This window comes from Calliopsis andreniformis, chromosome 10, assembly GCF_051401765.1.
Source record: "Calliopsis andreniformis isolate RMS-2024a chromosome 10, iyCalAndr_principal, whole genome shotgun sequence".
Classification (NCBI taxonomy): domain Eukaryota; kingdom Metazoa; phylum Arthropoda; class Insecta; order Hymenoptera; family Andrenidae; genus Calliopsis; species Calliopsis andreniformis.
Window position 1 is genome coordinate 17,098,784 of NC_135071.1, and position 22,053 is coordinate 17,120,836.

The 22,053-nt window shown below is 44.3% G+C and overlaps 1 protein-coding gene across 1 annotated transcript; it reads right to left on the reverse strand.

The window, feature by feature from the left end:
* Nucleotides 1-1,595: 1,595 nt before the first annotated feature.
* Dcx-emap (Doublecortin-domain-containing echinoderm-microtubule-associated protein) lies at nt 1,596-20,428 on the reverse strand. The gene is made up of 16 exons (XM_076387056.1): nt 20,293-20,428; nt 19,022-19,541; nt 18,552-18,729; nt 6,265-6,498; nt 6,029-6,145; nt 4,694-4,925; nt 4,307-4,602; nt 3,867-4,031; nt 3,685-3,780; nt 3,474-3,611; nt 3,116-3,376; nt 2,772-3,029; nt 2,548-2,710; nt 2,287-2,469; nt 2,114-2,209; nt 1,596-1,864 (listed from the first exon to the last, which is right to left on the reverse strand). Exons 1-16 carry the CDS (start codon nt 20,426-20,428, stop codon nt 1,596-1,598), a joined length of 3,342 nt encoding a protein of 1,113 aa, XP_076243171.1.
* Nucleotides 20,429-22,053: the final 1,625 nt, after the last annotated feature.

The following is a 22,053-nucleotide window of genomic DNA, read 5'->3' on the forward strand; positions in this document are numbered from 1 at the left end:
GACAAACGTTATCCTGTGAACTTGAACTTTACAAAAATTCCATGGACCGTATAGAACGTAAAAAAGGGTTGCTTCTCACGCTACTGTGAAAGAGGGTTTAGAAAACACGCGGACCGCGACAAAAATTTCGAGCATCGATGCCTTGGCAGTGACGATCCCGTGCTTCTACCTATCTCGACTAACAAAATGACAAGTTCTCTTAACATTCTTTACCTCTACCTTTATATATATTTATTTCTTCATAATAATAATAATGTATCGCTTTAAACTCTCGTATAATCTATGTTTCTTTTGTCGTCTTATCTAGAAACGTGTGAATGGAGGGAGGACCGACAAAAAAGGCGCGTTGACCCGCAACAGCATAATATGTATTCCTAAAATCCTTGTGATAACGACGAAGAATAAACAAGTCGATCGTCCTGCCCATACAAAGGTGCCTGGGTTTCTTAGAAACATCTCTCCTGGGGACATTTCGCGTCTATTTTCGTCGCTTAAGGTCTACAAGGGGCGCCAGCGCCCCGGGATTCTTCTTTTACAATTATTTCTACTGGTACACGCGTGATGTAACGCGTATAGCTACTTGTATTGTTTCTCGTTGCGCTTGTAAACGTGTAACTGCAACGTCTTAGCACGATAACGGTTATCATTCACGGCTGTTATCGTCGAATGTGTAGAAGCCGCGACGTGGCTGCGAACAAGGGAAGATAGATCCTCTTCTTCCTCGTTGTTAGTTATTTCCGTCACTGACTGTATCGTCAGCTTTTAGAATGTGATGAACGATTCGTGCCCGTTCAGCGTCCGCAATATGTTCCATTAATACTTCATCTGTCGCATATTTTCTAGTTGATTTATGAACCTGACTTCTCAATTTTTTAACCTCGGCGATAAGCATGGATCAAGATCAAACTGGTGGTAGAATATTTTATATGCGATAAAGATGAAGTCTTAAGAATCATGATTAACGAAGAAAGAGTCCCTGAGGGATCTTAGCAGATATCTTGAAGTGGTATTAATTTGATACGCGAATCAATTAATCATCTCCAAGTGAAAGTTAAGCAGGTATTAAACAATCGAACATTTAAACGGGATTTTCAAAAGTAGATCTTATCTTCCCTTCTTCGTAAGTCACTTTGTTCGATTAAGTTACTTCTACGTCTCCGAACGACAACTTTCGTCACGTCGTTGCCATGTAAAAGTGGTATTGAAAATGTTAAAAATGTCTCGTCTTTAGAACAAGTTGTAACAAGAACGCCAAACAATATTAGCGATAAAAAGTTTCAGTTTCTTACCAATGACAAATGTGAGTCGTCATTGGGACAAGGTTGAAAGTTCTTTAGAATATTTAGGAATTACTCCGGGATTTAAATTTCATCAGTGACGGCAGAACGCCAGATGTAGACTATTAATTCATTCGAAGTAACGATAAGATAAACATCCGTCGCGTCTACTCATTTATCGGTATTAAAAAACTCCCGCGACGGCGTGGAGCGTCGCAAATCATCGTGAATCATGAAGCTGACGGTCGTGTTTGACCTATACTTCACAAAGAATGTGAGAACATCGAGTAATCAGGCTACAGTCGATCAATGTTAGTCCTATTCGTCGACCAGTTCCCAGAGCATGAGCGCAGCGTCGGTTCCACCGACGGTGACCACGTTCTGGTCGTTGTAGAGGAACCTGGCACAGGCCACAAGAGAGCTGTACACCTTCTCCTCCACGTATTCGGCTTTTGCGCTCGTACAGGGGTACCTGAAGAGCCTCAGGTACCCTTCAGCGTCGCCACTGACCAGCATATCGTGAGCAGCTGATCTACTCGACGTGGTCAGGACTGTTGTCAATGGATAATAACGATTGTTCCACATGCCTGTAGAATTAAAAACACCAAAGATTACACTGATGTTCTTCTGAAGGTTAGAAGGATTTCTCAACAAGGACCCAATGGTTTCCTAGGGGTCCTATTTTTTGGAAGAATCTTTCCTGGTGAAGAAAAGGAAGATGGGGATCAGGAAAAAAATGGAGGTAGAAGAGAATCAAGAGCCAAAAATGTTGAGAAACCCTGTTCTAAACCTTGTATAAAATTTGTGTAACAGTTTAGGAAGAATTTTATACTCACCAGACACCATGTAACCCACCATGCAATTGTGGGTGTACCACTTGACGTCTTTCATAACCAGTGGACTCTTTTCTGAAGACAATGCCTTCACGTCCCCTGCGGAATATAATGTAATGTTACGTTTACCGTATGATTAAAGAGGACTAGAAGAATAGAAGAATAGATAACGGTACAGAATACTAGGTCGTAGTCTTGCGTGACTGTCTGGAGAAATCTACTGTCAGAGCTCCAATCGAGCTGCACCAGCGGCTGCGTTCCTCGTATCTTATTGCTTTTCTTGTATGAGAATCCGTCTCTAGACACTCTGAAGAGGTACACGCTGCCATTCTGTGACCCCATCGCTACGATCTCGCCAGCTGTTTGAGATGGATTTGTTCTATGAAGTACTTGAATTTTTGAGATACTTTTACCAAAGACTTCTCTCAAAATCTTACTTGGATTGTAGCCGATGCAAGATAAAGGTGATCCACAAACTCTGAGGGTCGCTACAGCTGCACCAGTGTCAGCTGCGAGAACCAGAAGATGACCTTCTGAAGACCCAGCAGCGAGGGCCACTCCGAAAGGATGGAATGCTATGCAGATACACTCGAAGCCCACCTGCAAAGGCCCTCGATTATAACAATGCAACAAGTCTTTGATTTCTGCTTCAAACAATTACCTGCGTCGTCCATAAGAGCTTGTGCCTTCGCCAGAGGGCAATATTCTTGTCGTGACCTGCTGTGGCGAATACCTCATCGTCAGGGTGCACTGCCAGGCCCCATAATTGTCTACCATGGCCGAACACCACTTGGTTAAATCTTCTTTGAAGAGATCCTTCCAGTATGTTATTCCTGGTGGTTCCCACGTAAATGTTTCCATCGTTTCTTCCTGGTCGTTGGGGATAGATGCTACGGACACCACCTACTGCTTCTGGTAGCTAGAAAACACAATTAATCATTAAAGTATCTCTATTAAAAGGAAGAAGTAGTGTTCTCAAATTTCGTGTAACATAAAGTGATGTACCTTCGTATCAGTGATGCGTTTGTAATTCTGCAAAGAGTCCCAGGCTGCAATCTTGCGATCCTTCTCTCCTCCAGAGAGCAGCGTACCCTCAGACAACATTACAAGAGAACTAATGCCTTTATTGTGCGCCTCAAACTCCATTCGAACGAAGTAAGCACCATCAGCATCGACGGAGTAGACAGTGATGAAACCATCACTGTCAGCCGTAACAACGTCACCGTCTTGCTCGAACTGTATGCTTGTCACGTGCGTGCGGGACGGCTTAAATATCAAAATTGCAATTGAATACGTAAAATGCAAAATTAAACTGCATTTGGTATGTCTAATAAATAAATCATTTCGTTCTGCTCAATCTTACAGGTTTTATAATGTCCGTCCTCTCAAAGAAACCGTCTTTTCGTCGGTTCCAAAAAGTGAGGTGCCCTCGACCGTGTGTTATCAACAGATTATCGTCAAGGGGATGGAACGCTGCTCCAGTCAAGTCTTCTTGCATAGTCTAATATAAAAGACTGGTATTTATCTACGAATATCTTAATGCACTATAAAAAAAAAACGAAGACGAAGCTTACCGCCACTTTGCCCAGCAAATGGCCCCATTGCCACTGCCACACAGAGAGTATTGCCTCCCTTCCAGCATCCACTGCCAATACATAACTGCCCCCATTCTGCGTTTCAGGATACATCAAGTTATTCAATCTTTCGCTGCCTACTTATACTCCAGAAATAACTTCACGCGGATACAATACGTTACCAGCTGAGAAAAGGCCAAAGCAGAAACTCCCATCTGGAACTCAGTCATCCCGAACACATAAAGGGTGAGAAGAGTCTCTGTCGACCATATGCGAACGTGTGGTTGCGCTTTCCTGTGTCTCCCGGCTTTTTGCCCGGATGCCACCAGCTCTCTGCTTGGATGGACCTGTAGAGGAACACGTTGAAGCACTTAACGTTTATCTGTCTCATGCTACAACTTCGGCTGCAACCACTGGCAAAAAGTTTTCGACCAAACGCAATCTTATGAAGTTATTTAACTCTTTGAAACATGGTAAAGTGCCCTACCTTTTTAATACCTAAATATACATTGTTGGATATTTTTTATATAATCTTGAAAAAGTAAAATTACTGAAGACACAACAATTCCCTAACAGTTCAAATAAAAGGGTAGTACAACCGAAGCAGCCTCAAAGACAGTACCTCCATGCAGGTGATGTCCTCCGTATGCCCCACATAATGCCGTTGTGCATTTTCCTCTCTGTCGAAGAGAACAGCCACGGCAGCGACGTAATACAGCAGCTCTCCACTCGGCAGGACCCAAAGATTTCTTCGTGTATCGGTTCCCCGATACCCGTAAACCCATTCCAGTTGCAGCTTCTTATCAGGCGGCGAATTGTCCACCGGCGGCAGGTGAGAAGGTGGATAAAAAGAGCGTCTCAGCCCTCTGATCGTTACCCTGGCTGGCTCGTCGCGCAGCACCTCCACGACACTGTAATCTGTGGATATAGAAAATCGACTTCACTTTGTTAATTCTATTCTCATTGAAGACATAGTTCATTTAGAAATCAATGGAGTGGTATGGAGAACCGTTTACTCGGACGACATCAGAGTCAGGGGCGTAGAGAGCTCGAGGCCTGCTTTTGCTGCGCGCTCGTCTTTGGCGACCTATGTCCTCAACCACAGCTGGAGGACCCCTGGACCTGGATCTCCTCGCTGGGGATGCGGTAACTGCACCCGCCACGCCTATTCCAGTCCCAGTGCCTAGGTAGAATGTGTCCACGTCCGCGAATTCGTTCCTTAGTTGCGAGAAACTTCTCACCTAGGAAAGGCAGAAAGTGTATTTAAATTTCTATGATGGACACAGAAGCGGGGATACTCTTTTTCTCATACTTAAGTAGCTTACGAACATTTCTATTGTTATAAATATGTATGCTGAGGTATGTTCTTCTTAACATTGCAGATGCAATCAATACGTGACTCGTGGTTGTTGCGAGAGAGTATAGGCGTTAAAATGAATGAACTAAAGGCATTTTCTCATGCAGGGATCGTATCTCGAACGTCACCGTTGACGTAGACAGCGACATCGAGGCGTGTACGATGATGTACAGGACGACCGAATGCTCGCTAAGGAAAATTGGCCAATTTGAAATTCATATACGGTCGTGACCTGAAAAGATGGATCTCTGACCTTTCTCCCGCGGGGCTCCGACCCACTTCTACATTATACCCCACCCTCTCGACGAAACGTGCAATTCGTCCTGACGTTGAAACTTTGGAGCAGAAGGCGCAGCAGTGGCGATAACCAAAGTTGCAGAGAGTCAAGAAAGAAGGGGTAGAATCCTTCTTCGATATCGAGATTTAATGGAAATTTGAGAGCTGAATACTGAATCTTGAATTCAAAGTAGCATTTTCTTTTCCAGAAGTTGTATGTCAGAAATTGTTACAGTTTCTACGATTTCGAGATATAGTAACAATCCAAGACGATTCATGGGAGATTTAAGCGGCGACCCTATTCCATACAGAGTCGAGAAGTCGACCCCGATATACCGTCACGCTTCGTTCCGACGCTTCTCTTCTCCTCCCCCTCTCCTCCTAGCCCATCGCTGCTACATGCATATTTATGGACAAACATTATTCAAGCAGATTTTATAAGTACGATGCCGAGCCAATGTCTTCGATTTGCATAAATCGCTGATAAACTTTGAAGTCGCCCACGAGTTTTCGACTCGTTCACGAACGTGGACACGTATCGATCATGAGCTACGTCATTCCTCTGAACGATTTTTCGCGATAGATTCTTACGACTCTACAGTCATATGAATTTTATGCATGATGACAATGCTGACATTGAATTAGTATCGGCAAATTCTGTGCTATCTAGAAGCTGTACGAATTGGGGCGTTCGAGTTGCAATGCATTTACCTCTTGACCTGAAACTGTGAACATCCTCTTGGCCCCATTCATCTTCAGCACCTGTCCAAGGTCCTCCAGCACTTCCTCGAATGGTTGCGAAGTGCGAAGGTTCAACAGAACTCGACACTGAAAACCAATCATTGGTGAATATTAATAATATTGGTTTACATGGCACATGGGATTCACTGATATTCCTTTATTTTTAGGATTTGTGTAAAAAGGTGTTGGATATTTTTGTTAATTACCTGTACGGTGTGGTCGTGGTTATTAACAATCCGTATAACACGTCCAGATGAAGGTTTCCCACCTCCAGGAGGTGGTGCTTCGTCAGTGATAGAAGCTTTCCTGCTAAGACTCGCCACTGCTGGGGGCCTACTTTGCCATCCTCCAACACCACCTCCAACGCTTGCTCCTCCTCTGCTGCCTCCTCCACTGGGACTCGTGTACCAGGTGTTACTCTTCTTTCCATAGCTTGCCGGCTGTTATTTTGGATTTAAAGGTAAGAAACATTCGTTAATTCACTTGATTAACCTTTCATAGTATCATTGATATGTACACTACTGTGCATAGGAACTTGGACACTTCCAGATCTCTCAATGAGTATTAAATATTTTAGTGCAGTATTAAATAACCCTCCCCAAGTCCAGCCTCAAGCGTAAAAAAATCTTAATTCAGCTCTGATAATATATATTTATTTTTTTAGATGAATTGTTGAGTGAAGGAAGATCAGAAGAACCTGCAACATTTCTGCCGGCAGCGATATCACTTCAAACGAGTCGCTCATCAACACGACGAAGCTGTCGCAGCCCTCCCAGGAATCGGGGCCGCAGGATTCTAGCTCGGAATCGCTGAAGGAGTCTGCGTTCTCGCAGCCGGCGCCAAAGTCTGGCTCCAGGTCCGAGCGGGACGAGGAACTTGCCGACTCAATGGTGAACTCGAATCACTGTAGTCCACTTTCCAACGATATCCACGACGTTTCGGCCCCCTCGAGTACGAGGACTCCTTTTCTTTTTTACACCGAACGACGAACTAGTTACTAGCTTTCACATCTTTCACTTAGATCACCTGGGGCCTCTATCACCTCGACGATTCACAAACAACGCGAGTAGAAGGAAAAAAAGATACTTCAAAAATCAGGCCACCGATGACAATTACACGCTCTATTTTGAACGTTGGAAGACTGAATCGGGTGTATAATTTACACAGGTTCGTTGGTAAAAAAATTTGATGGAGAAAAACAGGGCGTTTTGACCTCGAGCCACGCAATTGAGAGAAGAGATAGTCGAGGAACTGTGATCTTGGGAAACGTGAGAGCGAGTGGAAATGATCACGGTAAGGCTGAGGCCACTAGGTGCAACCCCGACTGTGCTCGATGGACAACTGGAGGCGGGGTGTGTGCCATTGGGTTGGAGAACCAACCCCCGGGGCTGCAACATCCCCTACCCCTCGGAGAACCACCGTGTCTCAAGGCCAAACACCCACCTCCCCCGTTCTCCTGTGACACTTGGCCAAACCACCAGATACGTAATTGTACTCCGAAATTCGACGCCCCTACGTCACGGATATTACTTTTCATCCCCCCACTCGCGAGCCCTTATGTTTTATCTCTTCGCGTGTCGCGAACAGCTTTTCATGACGCTTTTTGTATCGACCGTACACGTCAAATTTCCTTCCGCTCGCTTTTTGAATAATTTTTTCCTTAATACGTCCACTCCATCCGTCTTCCCCCTCTGAAATCACAGTCGACCGCGAGGGATCGTGATTGACGGGGAGGGGTTTAGTTAATTGGAAGGGTAATGGACACCCAGTAACGAGAATTCGTTAAGGCTCGCGTTAGGGAACGAGTCTGAAAGCGTTCTTTTGAATTAAGGACATCCACGCCCCTTTGGGAAAGGGTTTGGTGTAAAACGGTCCTGCTCCTTCGTAGAAGGCGGTATCGCTTTGGTTCGATTATCTTGATTGGCTAAATAGGGTCAATATTCATGGGAGGGGTGAAAGGAAAAAGTTAACAGGGCTAATGGTCCAATAAAACGACTTATGAATTCCAGACACGCATATTCCTGACGCTGCTGTGCCGGAGTTTCGATGGCCTTGTCATCGCTCATTAGGTGGATCCTTTTAGATTTATTGGAATTGATTGACAACTTGGGAAACTAAGTGCCTTTTATGGTAAGCAATATTTCTCTTCATTATGCATTTGTTTCTTTATATATCCATTACTCAAATTACTGTTGTTACTGCACTATGCAGTAGCAAACAAGGATTTGAGACCTCTGGATCAGAAAATTGTCAATTTTTTACTGCCCTACTGTATGTTGGCAGGCCCAAGGGAAGTTTTACTAAGAAAACTGAAGAAGTAACTTGAGTTACATATTCAGCAATATGATCGTCCATCGACCACTAACTGGGCCCATCACCGTGCAGCAGCGATGCCAGGGATTCGATAGGATTGGTATGATAATGGAAGCTAGGATTAACACAGGGTGAAGGTCGAGCCACCCTCTCATTCTCACACGACCCTTCCGGCAGCCAATCCTCTGTGACGTAAGTTTAACCCTTGCCGAGGTCGTCCATGTTTTCTTTCCGCCTTGCAAGTTTAATGCGTTGATTCTGAGCAACTACTCTGAGCTCTTGCAACTAGCGATAAAGGCCGATTCCATCGGTAATTATTTTAATAAACAAAATAGTGCTATCAATGGCACTTGAAGTTTCTATTACACTGGTTTATTTAATAGGCACCCGTGACAGTATAGTCTAAAGTCTAAGTGATCAGGTACACGTGACTCTTAATGGACTCGAGGCACGAGCCCTGTAAACGGGACATCCTGACATGGTGAAAAAAGTTTCCTTGCAAGTCCTCACGATTCAGGTCAGAAGGAACGACTCAGTAGAGCGTCATATTGAGGGAGACTATTAAGTCTGTAAAATACACTACTTGGAAGTTAATTGAGAGTATAAACTGAGTTCATGCAAACATAAACTCTAAAACCAGCTTTTATTTCCCTCTTATACTGTGCATTACTAAGCGTATAGTTTATTCCTCTGTAAAATTGTTCATTTTGTTAATCCTCATTTATTAATCATAGCGTTATTTTTCCCCCTAGTGTTACAAATACTTCATGCTGGTCCCTTGGTTGATTAATTACACTCTCAAAATAATCTCCAAGCTTAATGCCTGGAAAATATCGCGGAGAGATTTGATTGATAAATTTCTGTCGTAATTATCTCGAGCTTGTCGCTGAACGAAATTAAGGTTCAAAGGCGTTCGCGTATGTTGCGTGCTCGCGCTCAGTAAACCGGTAGTTCTTCGCAGATCTGATTGATCAGTTGTTGAGATATATTTTCCTTAAAAACTTCTAGGTAGACAGAGTAAATTTTAAATGACTATTTCCCATTTAATGTAAATTAAAATTTCATATGTTTATTGTATTATTTCAGGTGACTACGATGCAGCTAAGAGAACTAGAAATTGTTATTAGGTCAGTGGAAAATCCCTTGCAGCTTCAGAAGTAGGAAGAAAAAGCGGAAGAGAAGCAGATAGAAGCCCATTCACGGATTCTAGTGAATTCATGTAATAATTCAGGAAGCTGTCTCTGTAAATTACGAATCGTGAACAGACCGCAGTCGCGCGTAAATGCATATCCTCGATGCAAGGCCAAGGTCACGGTGCAACAATCTTCCGCTGAGAGGTATGCAACGCCGATCGAATGGAGGGTGCAACGAAAGTACGCGTGGGTGGAACCCCGTTAGCCGGGGGTTCACCATGGGTGCTACAACCCTTAACCTTTTCACGCATTTACTCGGTCGTGCACCCCGCGTGTTTATTCAATCTCTAAGCACGAGACTCCTCCTCAATGAACCAAGCGTTCCTCGGCCTTCGAACCTCCTTTATTATAATCAAACGCCTATTCTTTTGCAGAGGAAAGGGTGCTCTTACGGTTCAAGAAATTATGTCTGCATGAAAACGAGAGGTTATGAGAAGAAGAAGAAGAAAAACACTGTTCTCCTCACAACTATACAAGATGGAGTAAGAAATTTGAGGTATTTACTATGAATTGAATTAAAAAGAGTTGAGTATGAGCTATAGATTTTGCGTGATATTGATTTAAGGATTTGTTTCGCAGGTGTCTCGAACAGAAGTGCATCATCGATTCTTGGCGACCCTCGGGTCTCGCGGAAAGCGAAACCAGCACTTTCTAGAACGTACTATGACTCACTCCTTTCCGATGAAGACCTTTCCACAGGCAAGTGACAATGTTTTAGATTCCTCTTACTACATCACATTCTCCTTTTCATGGTGAACACCCGCAGAAATCGCCAAAGATCATTAAAATTTAAGGTCTCCTTCGGATGGTTCAAGCTCTAGTAGACAGACAAAGGGGTGAATATCCCTCCTGACCATTTACCTCGATGATAAGAGAGCGGAGACCGTCCAAAGGTCGCGTCGTCGTTCTCCTACAACCCTTAACCTTACAGCTAGGTCACTGACCATGAATTAACATTCGCACCAGCAATTCATTCAATTATTCCACTGCCTAGCAATCAGTTTAATTACTAACTAAGACCCCTCAGGATTTCCATTAACTCTTGCTTCAACTTCAAACGCGATACAAGATAAACTCTTATCTAATCTTAAACCTGCTAGAAACCTAGGAGCTAGGAGCATCGTATAAAAGTGTCTTTCCCTAGTTTGGAGCACTAACCCCAATTTTGGAATAGAAGAAAAAGTAATAATATCCTCTGAAAGTTTCACACGCCATTCGCTACATGTACATGCTATGATAATTGAACTCTGATAAGGTTCCTGTGCAGCAATAAGCGCCATTCGCGACGAAATCGTCTGTGGCTAATTCGGCCGTGGTTCCGATTAACATGAAACACTTTTTTCTATCTTTATCGGGGATCTTTACTGTAGTTCTGCCTGCTTCTGATTTCTTGTAACGATCAGCGAAATAGTAACATTATAGCAGCATTAATGATCTGTAAATTTAAAATGTTATTCTAGTTTAACATCAGAACTACCGAGATTAATTTATAGACTGCAGATTTTTATGACAATTCATGACACGAGATGCTATTATTCATCATTAATGCAACAAAAATTTAGCATTTTCAAAGAATAATAAGTGTTCGACCCCTATGGTAGTTCTACTGTTAAAAATCCAGAGATTATCTGCCCCAAATTACGAGTCAATCTCGCTGAATCAAAGTTTCGATTCCCAAGTGACTTTCCACCCTCTTCATCAAGAGCAAATAGATTATATTTCATTTCGAAGGGGGTTGCTGGCGCGTCGCTTATGCATACGAGGGTTGAAATTGTAATTGACATATATTACGAGGGGAGTGCGTGACAAGCGAGCGTGGCAGCCAGGGGCGAGGTGGGAGAGAGGGTGTGGCGTGCAGGGGGTGGTTGTCCTGCGAATGTTCTGCGACAAGCGTGCGGCGTAGTGGATAAAATGTAACGAGTGCGATACAGACGGGATGCCGCAGTGATTTACATATCGTCGATCGCGTTGTACAGTCGCTCGTTGGCCCCGTATGCGCCGTACGCACTCCTGGAAACGAACGTTTTCGAGAAACGACAACGATCGACCAGGCCGAAATTCATACGCTTCGAATCCCCTCGAAAGCTAATCCATATTCATAAATGACCAGAAGTACGGATTACAACACGAACGGGAACACGAATCCGCGCGTGTCGCGATAAGAAAATAGGAAACTCGGGAAAAAGAAAGTAGAGGGGGGGAAAAGTAAACTTTGTTACGTGGTCTGAACCTGCACTTTGTAATTCTTTTCCTTTTGCAGATCCTTTACCACGGATTTCTGGAATGCCTGGGAAGGAAACTGAAGAAACAGTTTGAAACCTTTTACAATATTTCTAAACTCTACTTAGTGAAACAATCAAATGTCTCATAAAGTGTAGAGTCTTATCTGATATTTAGACACTAATTAGACACTTATTTTCCAATTTTAATTATTAGTTCATGAAACTAACTGGTGAAATTGTGGTTGCCCACTTTATTCATAGAATCGAACACCCTATCCAGGTCTGTCTAAAATTTTTCAAGCAAGAGACCTTCAACTATTTTATATTTCTATAACTTCTGCACAGAGTTTCTTCTCCCCTTGTGTTCCAGATTTAGCCACACTATGTGTTCTTCGACGAATAACACTATAAAAGTGTAACGATTTGAAGAAGCTGGAACTGGGGCTAAGCTCGAGGAAAACTCAGGAGCGAATCAGATAAAAAATCAGCTCCCTGTGCAATTATTCGATAATCCGGTATATCGGTCGTCGGATCAAGGTAATAATATCAATTAAAGTCGACTGCCGTCAGGCATGCACTTTCTGCGGCAAGGAACGACACCCCCCGTGGAGTTGTGATATATAGAAAAAAATATACGAGCTCCTAGGTGATCGTTTATCGGTGCAAATATTTTTCGTCCACTGAGCCGCGGGTACGAGCGATTAATCTCTGCCCAAGGCATGCAACATGCGCACGTCGGCCCTAAAATGATAAGAACCTGCGAAATTTGGGACACAGGACGCTGGATGAAGTATTAGGGCTGCTTATCGAAATTTCGAGCTCGAGCTGGATAAAAGGCAAGGTGTTCGCTAATGTATTAGCAGGGGATTCGTGTAGTATTGCCGATAATTTACATAATTTTCTTCTTAAACTTCGCGGTATAAAAAGGACTTTGATACTGCTCGGGGAAGCGGGCTTTAAAGACTGCTTTTAAGCGGACAAATGAGGGTGAAAGTTAAGAATCTCGCACGAAATATATGCTAAATTTTGCATACCCCTAGGGTACTTATTAGTCTCTGAAACTTTTTCTAGAAATAATTTTCTGTACCATACATACGTGAAAAATTACATAGACAAAAATGCTGTAGTTCCAGGAGGTTTCGCTTCGGCATGTCTGACCACGTAGCGCTCCTCTTTTCCTTACTACTTACGCGCTGTTAGCAGTTCAGATCAATCGTAGCCTCCCTCGTCTTCCTAAGCTTCCCCTTATCGCGCACGTTATTCTAAAAATTCTGGACGATTCGTATCACCTCTTCTAATCATCCACGCAATTTTTCAGCCCCTCAAGAGGACATTCTCTGCGATTTCGTGACGCAAGTCCGCTGCCACGAGTACGTGCACCTTCTGTCTCCGTTTCGTGACGAGTCGCAGGAGTGGCTGACACGAATTCACCAGTTATTTCTTTTCGAGAACACTCGTGTTAACCCTTTATGAATTCACGTGTGACGCAGGAAGAAACAAATGGCCCACACGCGCGCGCTCCGTCGACCATTCTCGAAGAAAGGAGGACTCGTTATCGTTCCCCGTGGCTTTCGCCGCGATATGAAAATGAAGAACGGGCCTGTAACGTGCGTGACGGATCGTCCTGTGTTCGAAATGTGCCAGGGCGATTAGAAAGAAACAATCGCGGCGATTATTCATGTGTTAGACGCCGCCATGAGGGATAGTAATTTATTAGCGAGTCTCGCGCCCGCATTACATCGCGGTCAAGTAATTTAGTCGCAATAAATTAGTCACGGTACAGTCGGTCGCGTGAATTGAAACGCCAGGCGAAGGTTTTTCATGAATTTTTCACGGCGATTAAAATTGATACAATTTAGCCAAGTACTGAATTTGTATTCCTTGGCACGCTCGAATGTCCTCCAACATTTTATGTACCATGTAATAATGGTCAAACCGTGACTTGTGAGTTGTGTATGGCTCTTCTAGGTGCCTCATAGCTTTTAGAAATTTTCCTAAGAGAATTTAAAAAAAAAACTAGCTTCACTTTCACACGCCGTATAATAATTAATACTCGTATGTATAAAATATTTAGTGGTCCAATAAAGGATGTGACTTTCGAGTATTTTGGTAGGCGAAATATGGCTCCTGTCACGACAGGGTTTGGCCATCAGGGATATATACCACTGCCATTGTACTTGGCCCAGTACTTTACGATCATAATAAAACGAAAGTACGTCGCGCTGGGAACGAAAAGCAAAGGTCAGCTAAATAAGTTTGCCAAAAATGCAAGTGGGTAATGAAAGCGATAGTAAAAGTATTCTGTTACGATCTTACATAATCAGTACAGCTATTGGATTGCTGCATAAGTTTGTGTCACACTAGTCCTTCCTTCTTTTTTTGCGGAATCATTGAAATTCATCAAAATATGTTGCTATTATTATAACATATATATTATAATAACAAATAGAAATTAGGAATAAGAAGCCATAGTTATTTTGTAGCATAAAAAACATATATTTGATGTCCAAAAAAAAAGGAAAAATGGCACAACATAAATTTAATACATCAGTCCAATAATCCCTTGACAAGAGAGCTACGAGGCGATTCAATTCGCGGAGACATCAATGCTCGGATATGGAGTTTCGTGTGACAGTGCCGCGCATCCTGATCAAACAGGACGAGACATCGACGTCAGACCCTCGATGAATGTCGCATTTTCGTTTTTAGATTCAGGGTGTGGAAGAAGTAACGATCACGACTTCCACTGAGTTATCTGTGTATCTGGATCGATAGAAACTTATTAAGTTTAAAAAAAATTTATATACTTCCTCGACACCCCTTACATACAGTGGCGTGCAAAAATATGGGGTCATAACATTTCTGCACAATATATTTTAATTAGAAAATTGCACAAGATTTACTGTAATAGAAGCCTGGTAACGAACAGTTTAAGTATGGTATTAGCTTAAATCATGATATTAAAAAATATGAATACTCCACTTGAATTGGAAACTATTTGTGTCACTTTGCATACGTTAATTGCATACATTAACCCTCCGTCAGAAACCTGTAGACCAATAACATAAGAGTGTTGAAATACTTATACATAACAGTGTACACAGAGAAAGGATGCGGTCCGATACTTTTGCACGTTACTGTAGGTCTGCTCCCGAGGTTTGCAGTAGTAATAAACTGTTACTTCCGACCGCAGTAGTAACGCCGTTGCGAGAGACGGCCAGAACGTAATTGATCGCGTCAACTAGCAGTCCACCGTAATCGGTGCTATATCTTCCGTCGACTTTTCGTCACTTCCGTTATGCCTCCGCATTCATTTTTCGCCGCGCCCCTGATTTCTTGCGACAGAGACCGCAATCGCATAAACTGTTCTTTTTTCTTCAGGAAGCCAAGTGGCAGTCAACATTTCCTCGAACCTTCAGCTGAGGAGGAAGCAAAACCAAGGCGTACAGTGGCGAGGATTTCCTAAGGCGAAAGGCAGCGATGGAAACGCTGTTTGTGAATCGTCGTCGCGCGGAGAACTTGGTGCTTATTGATCCCTTGCGGGGCTGACCAACGGTCAATGAGATACGGTCTCTCCCTTGCTCGCCGTCCTACGGCCCTGCATCGGTCTCCTTAACCGGAAATACGAACCAACCCCCCGCCACGTCGTCCCTCCACGCTGCTCCGTGATTCATGCCCTCTCGCAGAAGCTCCACTGTGTGGAAAATCGCGACAGATTTCGGAAAATCAGAAAATTTTTAGTCTACAATGTTTCCTCAGCAGAAACCAGTGGTGGACCTAACCTAATTCAGACCTTGCCATTGTAGAAAACATATTTCGTTTGTAAGAAATACTCGAGAGCTACAGCCTCCATTGAAACAGGTACATACAGTGGTACAGGTTGTCCAACAAATGTCAGAAATTTTAGGGAGATTCTATGTACGTATATTAGAGTTACGGATTGTTCTAAAGATGCCTGAAGCTTGCGTTAAATCTGTCTGACTTGGGACCTGTTCTACTGATTTCTGTGTCTCTGGCTCGGGGCTCATTTTGCTGACTCTTTTGGTACCTGATTCGACGTTTATTCTATTGATTTCGCTGTATCTGAGTTGAGACTCATTCTACTAGCTTTACTGTAGAACAGAAGAAATATCTTTCACAGAGAATAGGCGTATTATAAATTAATTTATATAGTGAATTTGAAAATGTAGTAACTATAGTAACGAGCTTACAACGAGGCAATACTGTTCTCAGAAAGCCAGTTCATGGCCTCCATTATAAATGCAAAGTGAAAAAGGGGTGGCGACCCATTTCTCGCCCTTATAGAATCGGTCGGCGCCAGATCCCAGGATAAGTTTTTTAATGACAGGTGGAAAAGAATTCGGGTCGTGGCGATACGCGAACAAAGTGGAGAAAGAAAGTTCTGGATAATGGTACAGTGGTTATCGCGATTAATAATATGATGGATCTGACCTGATGAAAATAAATTGGATGCTTGTAGGAATGCAGGAAGAAGAGAGGAGGAGGGTGGGAAATATTGAGTTGAGAGCACGTGGGAGCAAGGATAATGAGGTAAATAAAAGGATAAGCGTGCATTTCGATGGAGGACGAGGAAGAGTCGAAGACAAGAGGGAGAGGAGGCGGTGCGCAGAAGCAGACACTTGCAACCCTTTGCCACCCCCCTGGCAGCCAACCCTGTGCCAACACACGCTCCCACTTTTCAACCCAGCGCTCCCATCCCTACCACTTAACCGCAGATTCATCCACTAGAGACCTCGATCTCCCTTGCCACGTGGCTTTGGTAAACAATGGTGGAATTCCTCGAGGCAGGGCCAGTCAATTCGATCGGGCGATTCAAGGCAGAACTGAAAAGCAAGGCTTCTCTAGTTAAGAAAAAGCCCATATAAGCAACTTTAGATTACGATATCGATTCTTCTGCTTCTTTTCAATTAGAGGATATCGCGGTGGCCAGCCCACGTCCATAGTATGAATCACAGACCACTTAATATCGATCATGCCCCCATGATATGGGTCAAGGCGCAGTCGAGCCTTGGAACAAACGATATGGGTCATGGACGAAGGAGCATTCTGGACGAAACTGATCCCTGCGTGCTCCTATTCACTGTTCGACATGCAACCCTCTACCAACCGATGAGATTCTACTCGAACCACTTTGCCAGATTAAGGGGTGACCCGACACGATCGAAATAACGACTTGCACAACGGGGATAAGTGCAAGCTGCGACCTGGGCACACCTTAAAACCTGGAAATCAGGCTGGGCGTGGGCCACCAATGGAGGTAGGTGAAACCGATCCTTCATAAAAATAATGAAGATCCTGATGGATAGTCTTTCAACAGCTGAAAAGTCGCCACTTTAATTGGGCCATATTTCTGGGATCCAATCCTAGAGAGTGCTCGTGTTTTATTTTCTGAAGTCTTATGAACGATGTTCTGAGATATGGGTTATTCAAGGATCTAAAGACAAGGGTGCTACCTGAAAGATTAATGTGGTATCAAAGGAAGTGGTTAAATACATCAAACGTTTCAATGTTTATCATTAGAATAAACTCCTAAGTCCTTGGTCATTTTTCAACATAGTTTTGATGAACTTCTCATTATACAGGATTCGTCAACATCCTCTACAGATTCCTCAAACTAGGACTTCTAAAATCGAAACAGGTTTACGATATTATTCACAAATCTACAAACTAGCTTACAAATATTAGATACTAAACTATCCTCCTTTTCAGCATAGATACACCACTCCTAGAAGAAAGAACTCATGATCTAAAAATCTTCTGCTCTTTCCAAGTCAAGGACCACATGCCCAAACCATCAAAAATCGATTACAATCAATCAGCGATCATCCCAACGTCCCCTCAAGCAGCGAAGCAGTATCGAGTTCGCGTGCGGCCTGCTTAAACTTCGATCTGGGCCAGATACACAGAGATTGTCGACGGCGGTATACGCAGTTTTCTTATAAATCGTCGTATCGCGACCCTCTCCCTCTGCAGCCCCTCGAAATCGATGTGTGGAAGGTGGTCGTTCGTAAGTGTGCACGCGTGTCCCGCGAGTTTACGTTCCCCCGCCGAACACGAGCAGCCTCATGAATATTAAGAGTGTGTACCACCTGCTTCTCGACGACTCTCCCCTCGCCTCGCTTTAATTACACGAGCGGATAGAGGCGACGCCGGCCGAGAAGGATATTTACTTTTCGCCCCGTCGCGGCGACAAGAGTCCTTGCACGCGCTGAATTATCGTCGTCGTAATGAGATCGGTTCCCTCTCGCTCTCGCCGAGGGGGTTGTTACCTGAGCCCGGCTGGCCGAGATTTGATCTACACATACACGCGATCCTCTGTGTCTTAAGGACCTTATTTCTTCTTCGTGCAATGTATCAGATCGAATGACCCACTTTCCCTCCTCGCGATTAAGACCCCTTTCTTTCCTTCTCCCGCCAATTTCTGGGAGGGGGCTGCATAATGCGATCGAAAATCTATAACCTTCTGTACGAACTGTGTTGAGCTGGTGAGGTTGCACCCGAGACGCATGTTGACGTAGCGATTTTCCATATGTAGGAGATACACTGCGTTCGAAAGAGCGAGTGAAATTAGGTAGCCCTATCTATTGTAACTATATAGGGTACGAGATCCTATTACTGTGTTTTGCGTAGGCTTTATGTCAGACATAGTAAGAGTCTCATACCCTGTGCAACCTTACCAGCTCTGTACAGGACTTGCTTCTGCTTCAGACTTCACTGCGACACCGATAATCAGCTCCTACTCACCTTGAACGTTTTGTAGCTCGATACCACGTAGGATGCGCCGTCCTCGAGCTCGTCCAGGGTGATTTTCCTGTCCCCGTCCATGGAGAAGATGTGTCTGGCCCCTCTGGGCAGGTCCATTCGCAGGGAGAGTCTATCCAGGAGCGCCTCCAGGGAACCGATGTCCCGTCCTGGTTTAAACCTGCAAATCCACAGCGTCTCAGGCCCAAGGAACAGTCTTTTGCTATGTTAGCTAGCTTCGGAGACCTCGAGGGTGCTCGGGGCGCGCTGTCTGGCCCCCGAGGACCGTCAATGTCGTGTCGAATCACCGAGCGTGCCTGTTGTCTCCCGTGTGTCGCAGGATCTCATTCATAGGCCCGAATCAAGGCCACGGAGGGTGGACACGGCGCACCCCCGGGGAGGGTGTCGAGCGTATCGGCGCAGTGACAACAGGCTCGCCGCGGAATCGCGCGTTTCGGCTGGCGGAGGCTTACCTGAACTCGATACCGGGGAAGTAAGGGTCGCCATTCTTATAGAAGGTGACTCTCCTGGCCCTCCAGTAGCCGAGGTTGTTGTATCTCGCGGGCGCCGGCTCGTGTCGGCTCTTCGGCCTGTGCTCCGGCTGCTCCGGAGGCGGCATGCGGGGACTGGAGGGTCTGCTCTGCCTCCAGAAGCCGGCCATGCCGCCTCCACCCCCACCCTCGCTCGACAGCAACCCGCCACCGACCGCCTCCTGCGCTCCTCCGCCCTCCACTTCCACGTCCTCCTCCTCCTCCTCCTCGTCATCCTCTTCCTCCTCCTCGCCGCCCTCCTCCTCCTCCTCCTGCTCCTCGTCGCTGCGAGCGCCTCCAACAGGCATCGTGGACGCCACGTTCGTCGTGCTGGTGCTATTCGTCGACGCCGTCGACGTCGTTGTCGCGACGCCGCTAGGTGTAGCTACTGCTGCCAAGCCGTTCGCTTCCTTCGGGCTGCTTTCGTTTCGTGGCGCCTCCTGCTCCTCTTTCTTCATTACACCTGAGGGACAGGCGGTGGTCGCCAGAGGTCATTTGTTTTGAAGATGGTCTGGGATTCTTTTGGAGTTTAGGAACTGGAGAATTTGCGAAAACAGTCCTTGTTCAGTTTTAGAGGCTTTTTAAGGGGAATACTGTCTAGTCAGAAGCGAAATTCAGGGTATAATGGGTTTTATCTCATCAGAAAGACAATATGTGTACTGTAGTGGATAGACTGCGGATCTTTATGCACTGATGGGAGACTTCAATGTGCAAAGTAGTAAAAAAATAATTTCTATATAATATGGAAAATATGTATAAATCATCAAAAGATAAATATACTTTGTAATATTTGTAGATGCTATAGTACTTTTTTGCTCTCCTAAAAAAAGACAAAAATTGACAAGGATCGTTTTTTTCTCTTTTCATTCTTCAATTTCATATTGCCATAGATTTAGAAAATATTTTCTAAAACTACCCCTGTACTTATACTCTTCTCGTAACAGAATTCCATCACCAACTCCTCACGATTTAACACCTCGTTCTCCTGTTCGTATTCTTAGAAACATAACTCATCCTTTCTCATTAAAAAGTCGAGCATAAACCCCCTTTTCCGCTGTTAAATCATCATACACGTAAATCTATTCCCCGACAACCCCTAAAGGGATCAGGGACACTCATAAAGTGGTCTTAGCCAGAATATCTCGTCGAGGATCTCCAGTCCTCAAAGTCTTTCCTCGACGATCGTAATCTAGCTGGATAATTAGCTTTCTCACCTGGCTCCGAGGTAGTGGTTGCGGCTGCTCCACCACCCTCGTTGCCGCCTCCCACGCTTCCGTCGCCCGCTGCCTCCTCGTTCTGCCCCAGCCTGGAGCCGGCACGCAAGCTCGACTGATTTTCAGCGGCGATCATCGGCGCAAGGCCGCCGCCTTTCCCCTTCTGTCGCCCCTCTTCGTCGACCCTCTATCTCCAAGGGATGAGAGCGTGGTCCTGGAACAGTATCAAGGAACCTTTGACTCTCGCCCACGCGTTGAAGTCTCCCCGGAAGTGAGGTGAATGTCTCAGTACTTGAACACTGGCGCTAATTTTTCTAATGTACTGTACGTGTCTCGTGAGAAGTCCTCTGGAAAGCGCAAGGGATAAGGCTTTCCAGAGGACTTCTCATGGAACACGAACAGTAGCTAATGAAAATTAGAAAATAGTCTCGGAAGAAAATACATTAAGCTACTAGAGCCTCAATTCAAGTATCAGGACGTGTTTAAAAATATTTAAAGAGATTACCCACTTACTGGGACATTTGATATCTCAGGCGTTCAGGTATTGGGACATTTACCTTACCTTTATTTCTTTATTTTACGAACATCGTTCTGACGAATCTCTAAATCTCGCAGGATTAAAGGTCGAGTCCGCAGAGCAGAGAGCAAAGAAGATACAAGTGGGTGCAAATGATCTTTGACCTTTGAGCCACAAGAGGAGGGTCTCACTTTTAACTAGAGAAGGTGTGTTTATGCTGTATTTTTATTTTCACTATTATTTTCCTGAGATATTAGGTATTGCATATGAGAAATATTATTTTTGAATTCTGACTGATAAAACTGAACTCTAGATTTTAGTTGTTGCTTGGACATACCTCGATGGCCGACTGATGATGCCAGAATTTCCTTCCACCAGCTCTTCTGCCCCGTGAAATCGCCTGTCAAAATTGATGGATCGTTCAGCTTTTTCCCGCGTGCAAGATTCAAGGTTCCCTTTTTGCAAATATACAGGCACGGTATGCAACGAAGATGCCCGTGGAAAAAAACCCTTATACGCCGGCGGAACGTCCACGTGTCGCGTGATTGCCGGGGATTCCCGATCGATCGGCTACTCGACGCTTACGATGCACTTTTATTTTCTAGGCTGCAGTTCACTGCAGATCAATCGATCCGAGACTCTTCATCTTGCGTGAGCTTGAGGGGAGTCGATTTTTTTACAAAAACCTAAACTAAGTCAAGTTTTTTAGACATCTTCAAGCACAATTTGCAAACATAGAGAAATTTACATAAACTTCACTTAAGGTGTCTTCTCAAAATAGTAGTTTTTTCACACAGAAGCAATCAAAGCGTAATGATGTTTAAAATCTACAATTCTAAAGCTAAAGAATTAACACAGGCATTCTAAACCTAGTATATTTTCCTATAAATAAAAATAATCTACAGAGAATTCAAAGAATCTATATTTTACTGTATTTTTTAGATTGCAAGGGACTTCCCAAACTTCAAATTAACTTTACAAAACCGCACTCGTCGCAAAGTCTGTCTCAATCTCAAGGCTGCAAGGCCTTCCACACGTCTTCGTTCACTTCGTTCACTTCAACTCTTCGAGTTCTCTCGAAGTTCAGTGTCCTCACTTCTCACGGAACTTCCGAGGCCGCGCGCGGTGACTTCTTTCTGCTCATTTTCAAGAAATCCATATCTTTTGTCAGCATGCTGCCCGATTAATTTTGTCGAGAGAAACGGAGGGAAAAGGAACGCGTAACACAGCGGTTGATCGTCCAG

Bases quoted from the DNA above. Each gene is read 5' to 3' on its own strand.
- Dcx-emap (XM_076387056.1), bottom strand. From the start codon at position 20,428: ATGATCGCCGCTGAAAATCAGTCGAGCTTGCGTGCCGGCTCCAGGCTG. The intron at 4,603-4,693 runs GTTCTCCATACC...CTATATCCACAG, and splicing joins TGATGTCGTCCGAGTAAACG to ATTACAGTGTCGTGGAGGTG. The intron at 3,781-3,866 runs GTAACGTATTGT...CCTGAAACGCAG, and splicing joins CTTTGGCCTTTTCTCAGCTG to AATGGGGGCAGTTATGTATT.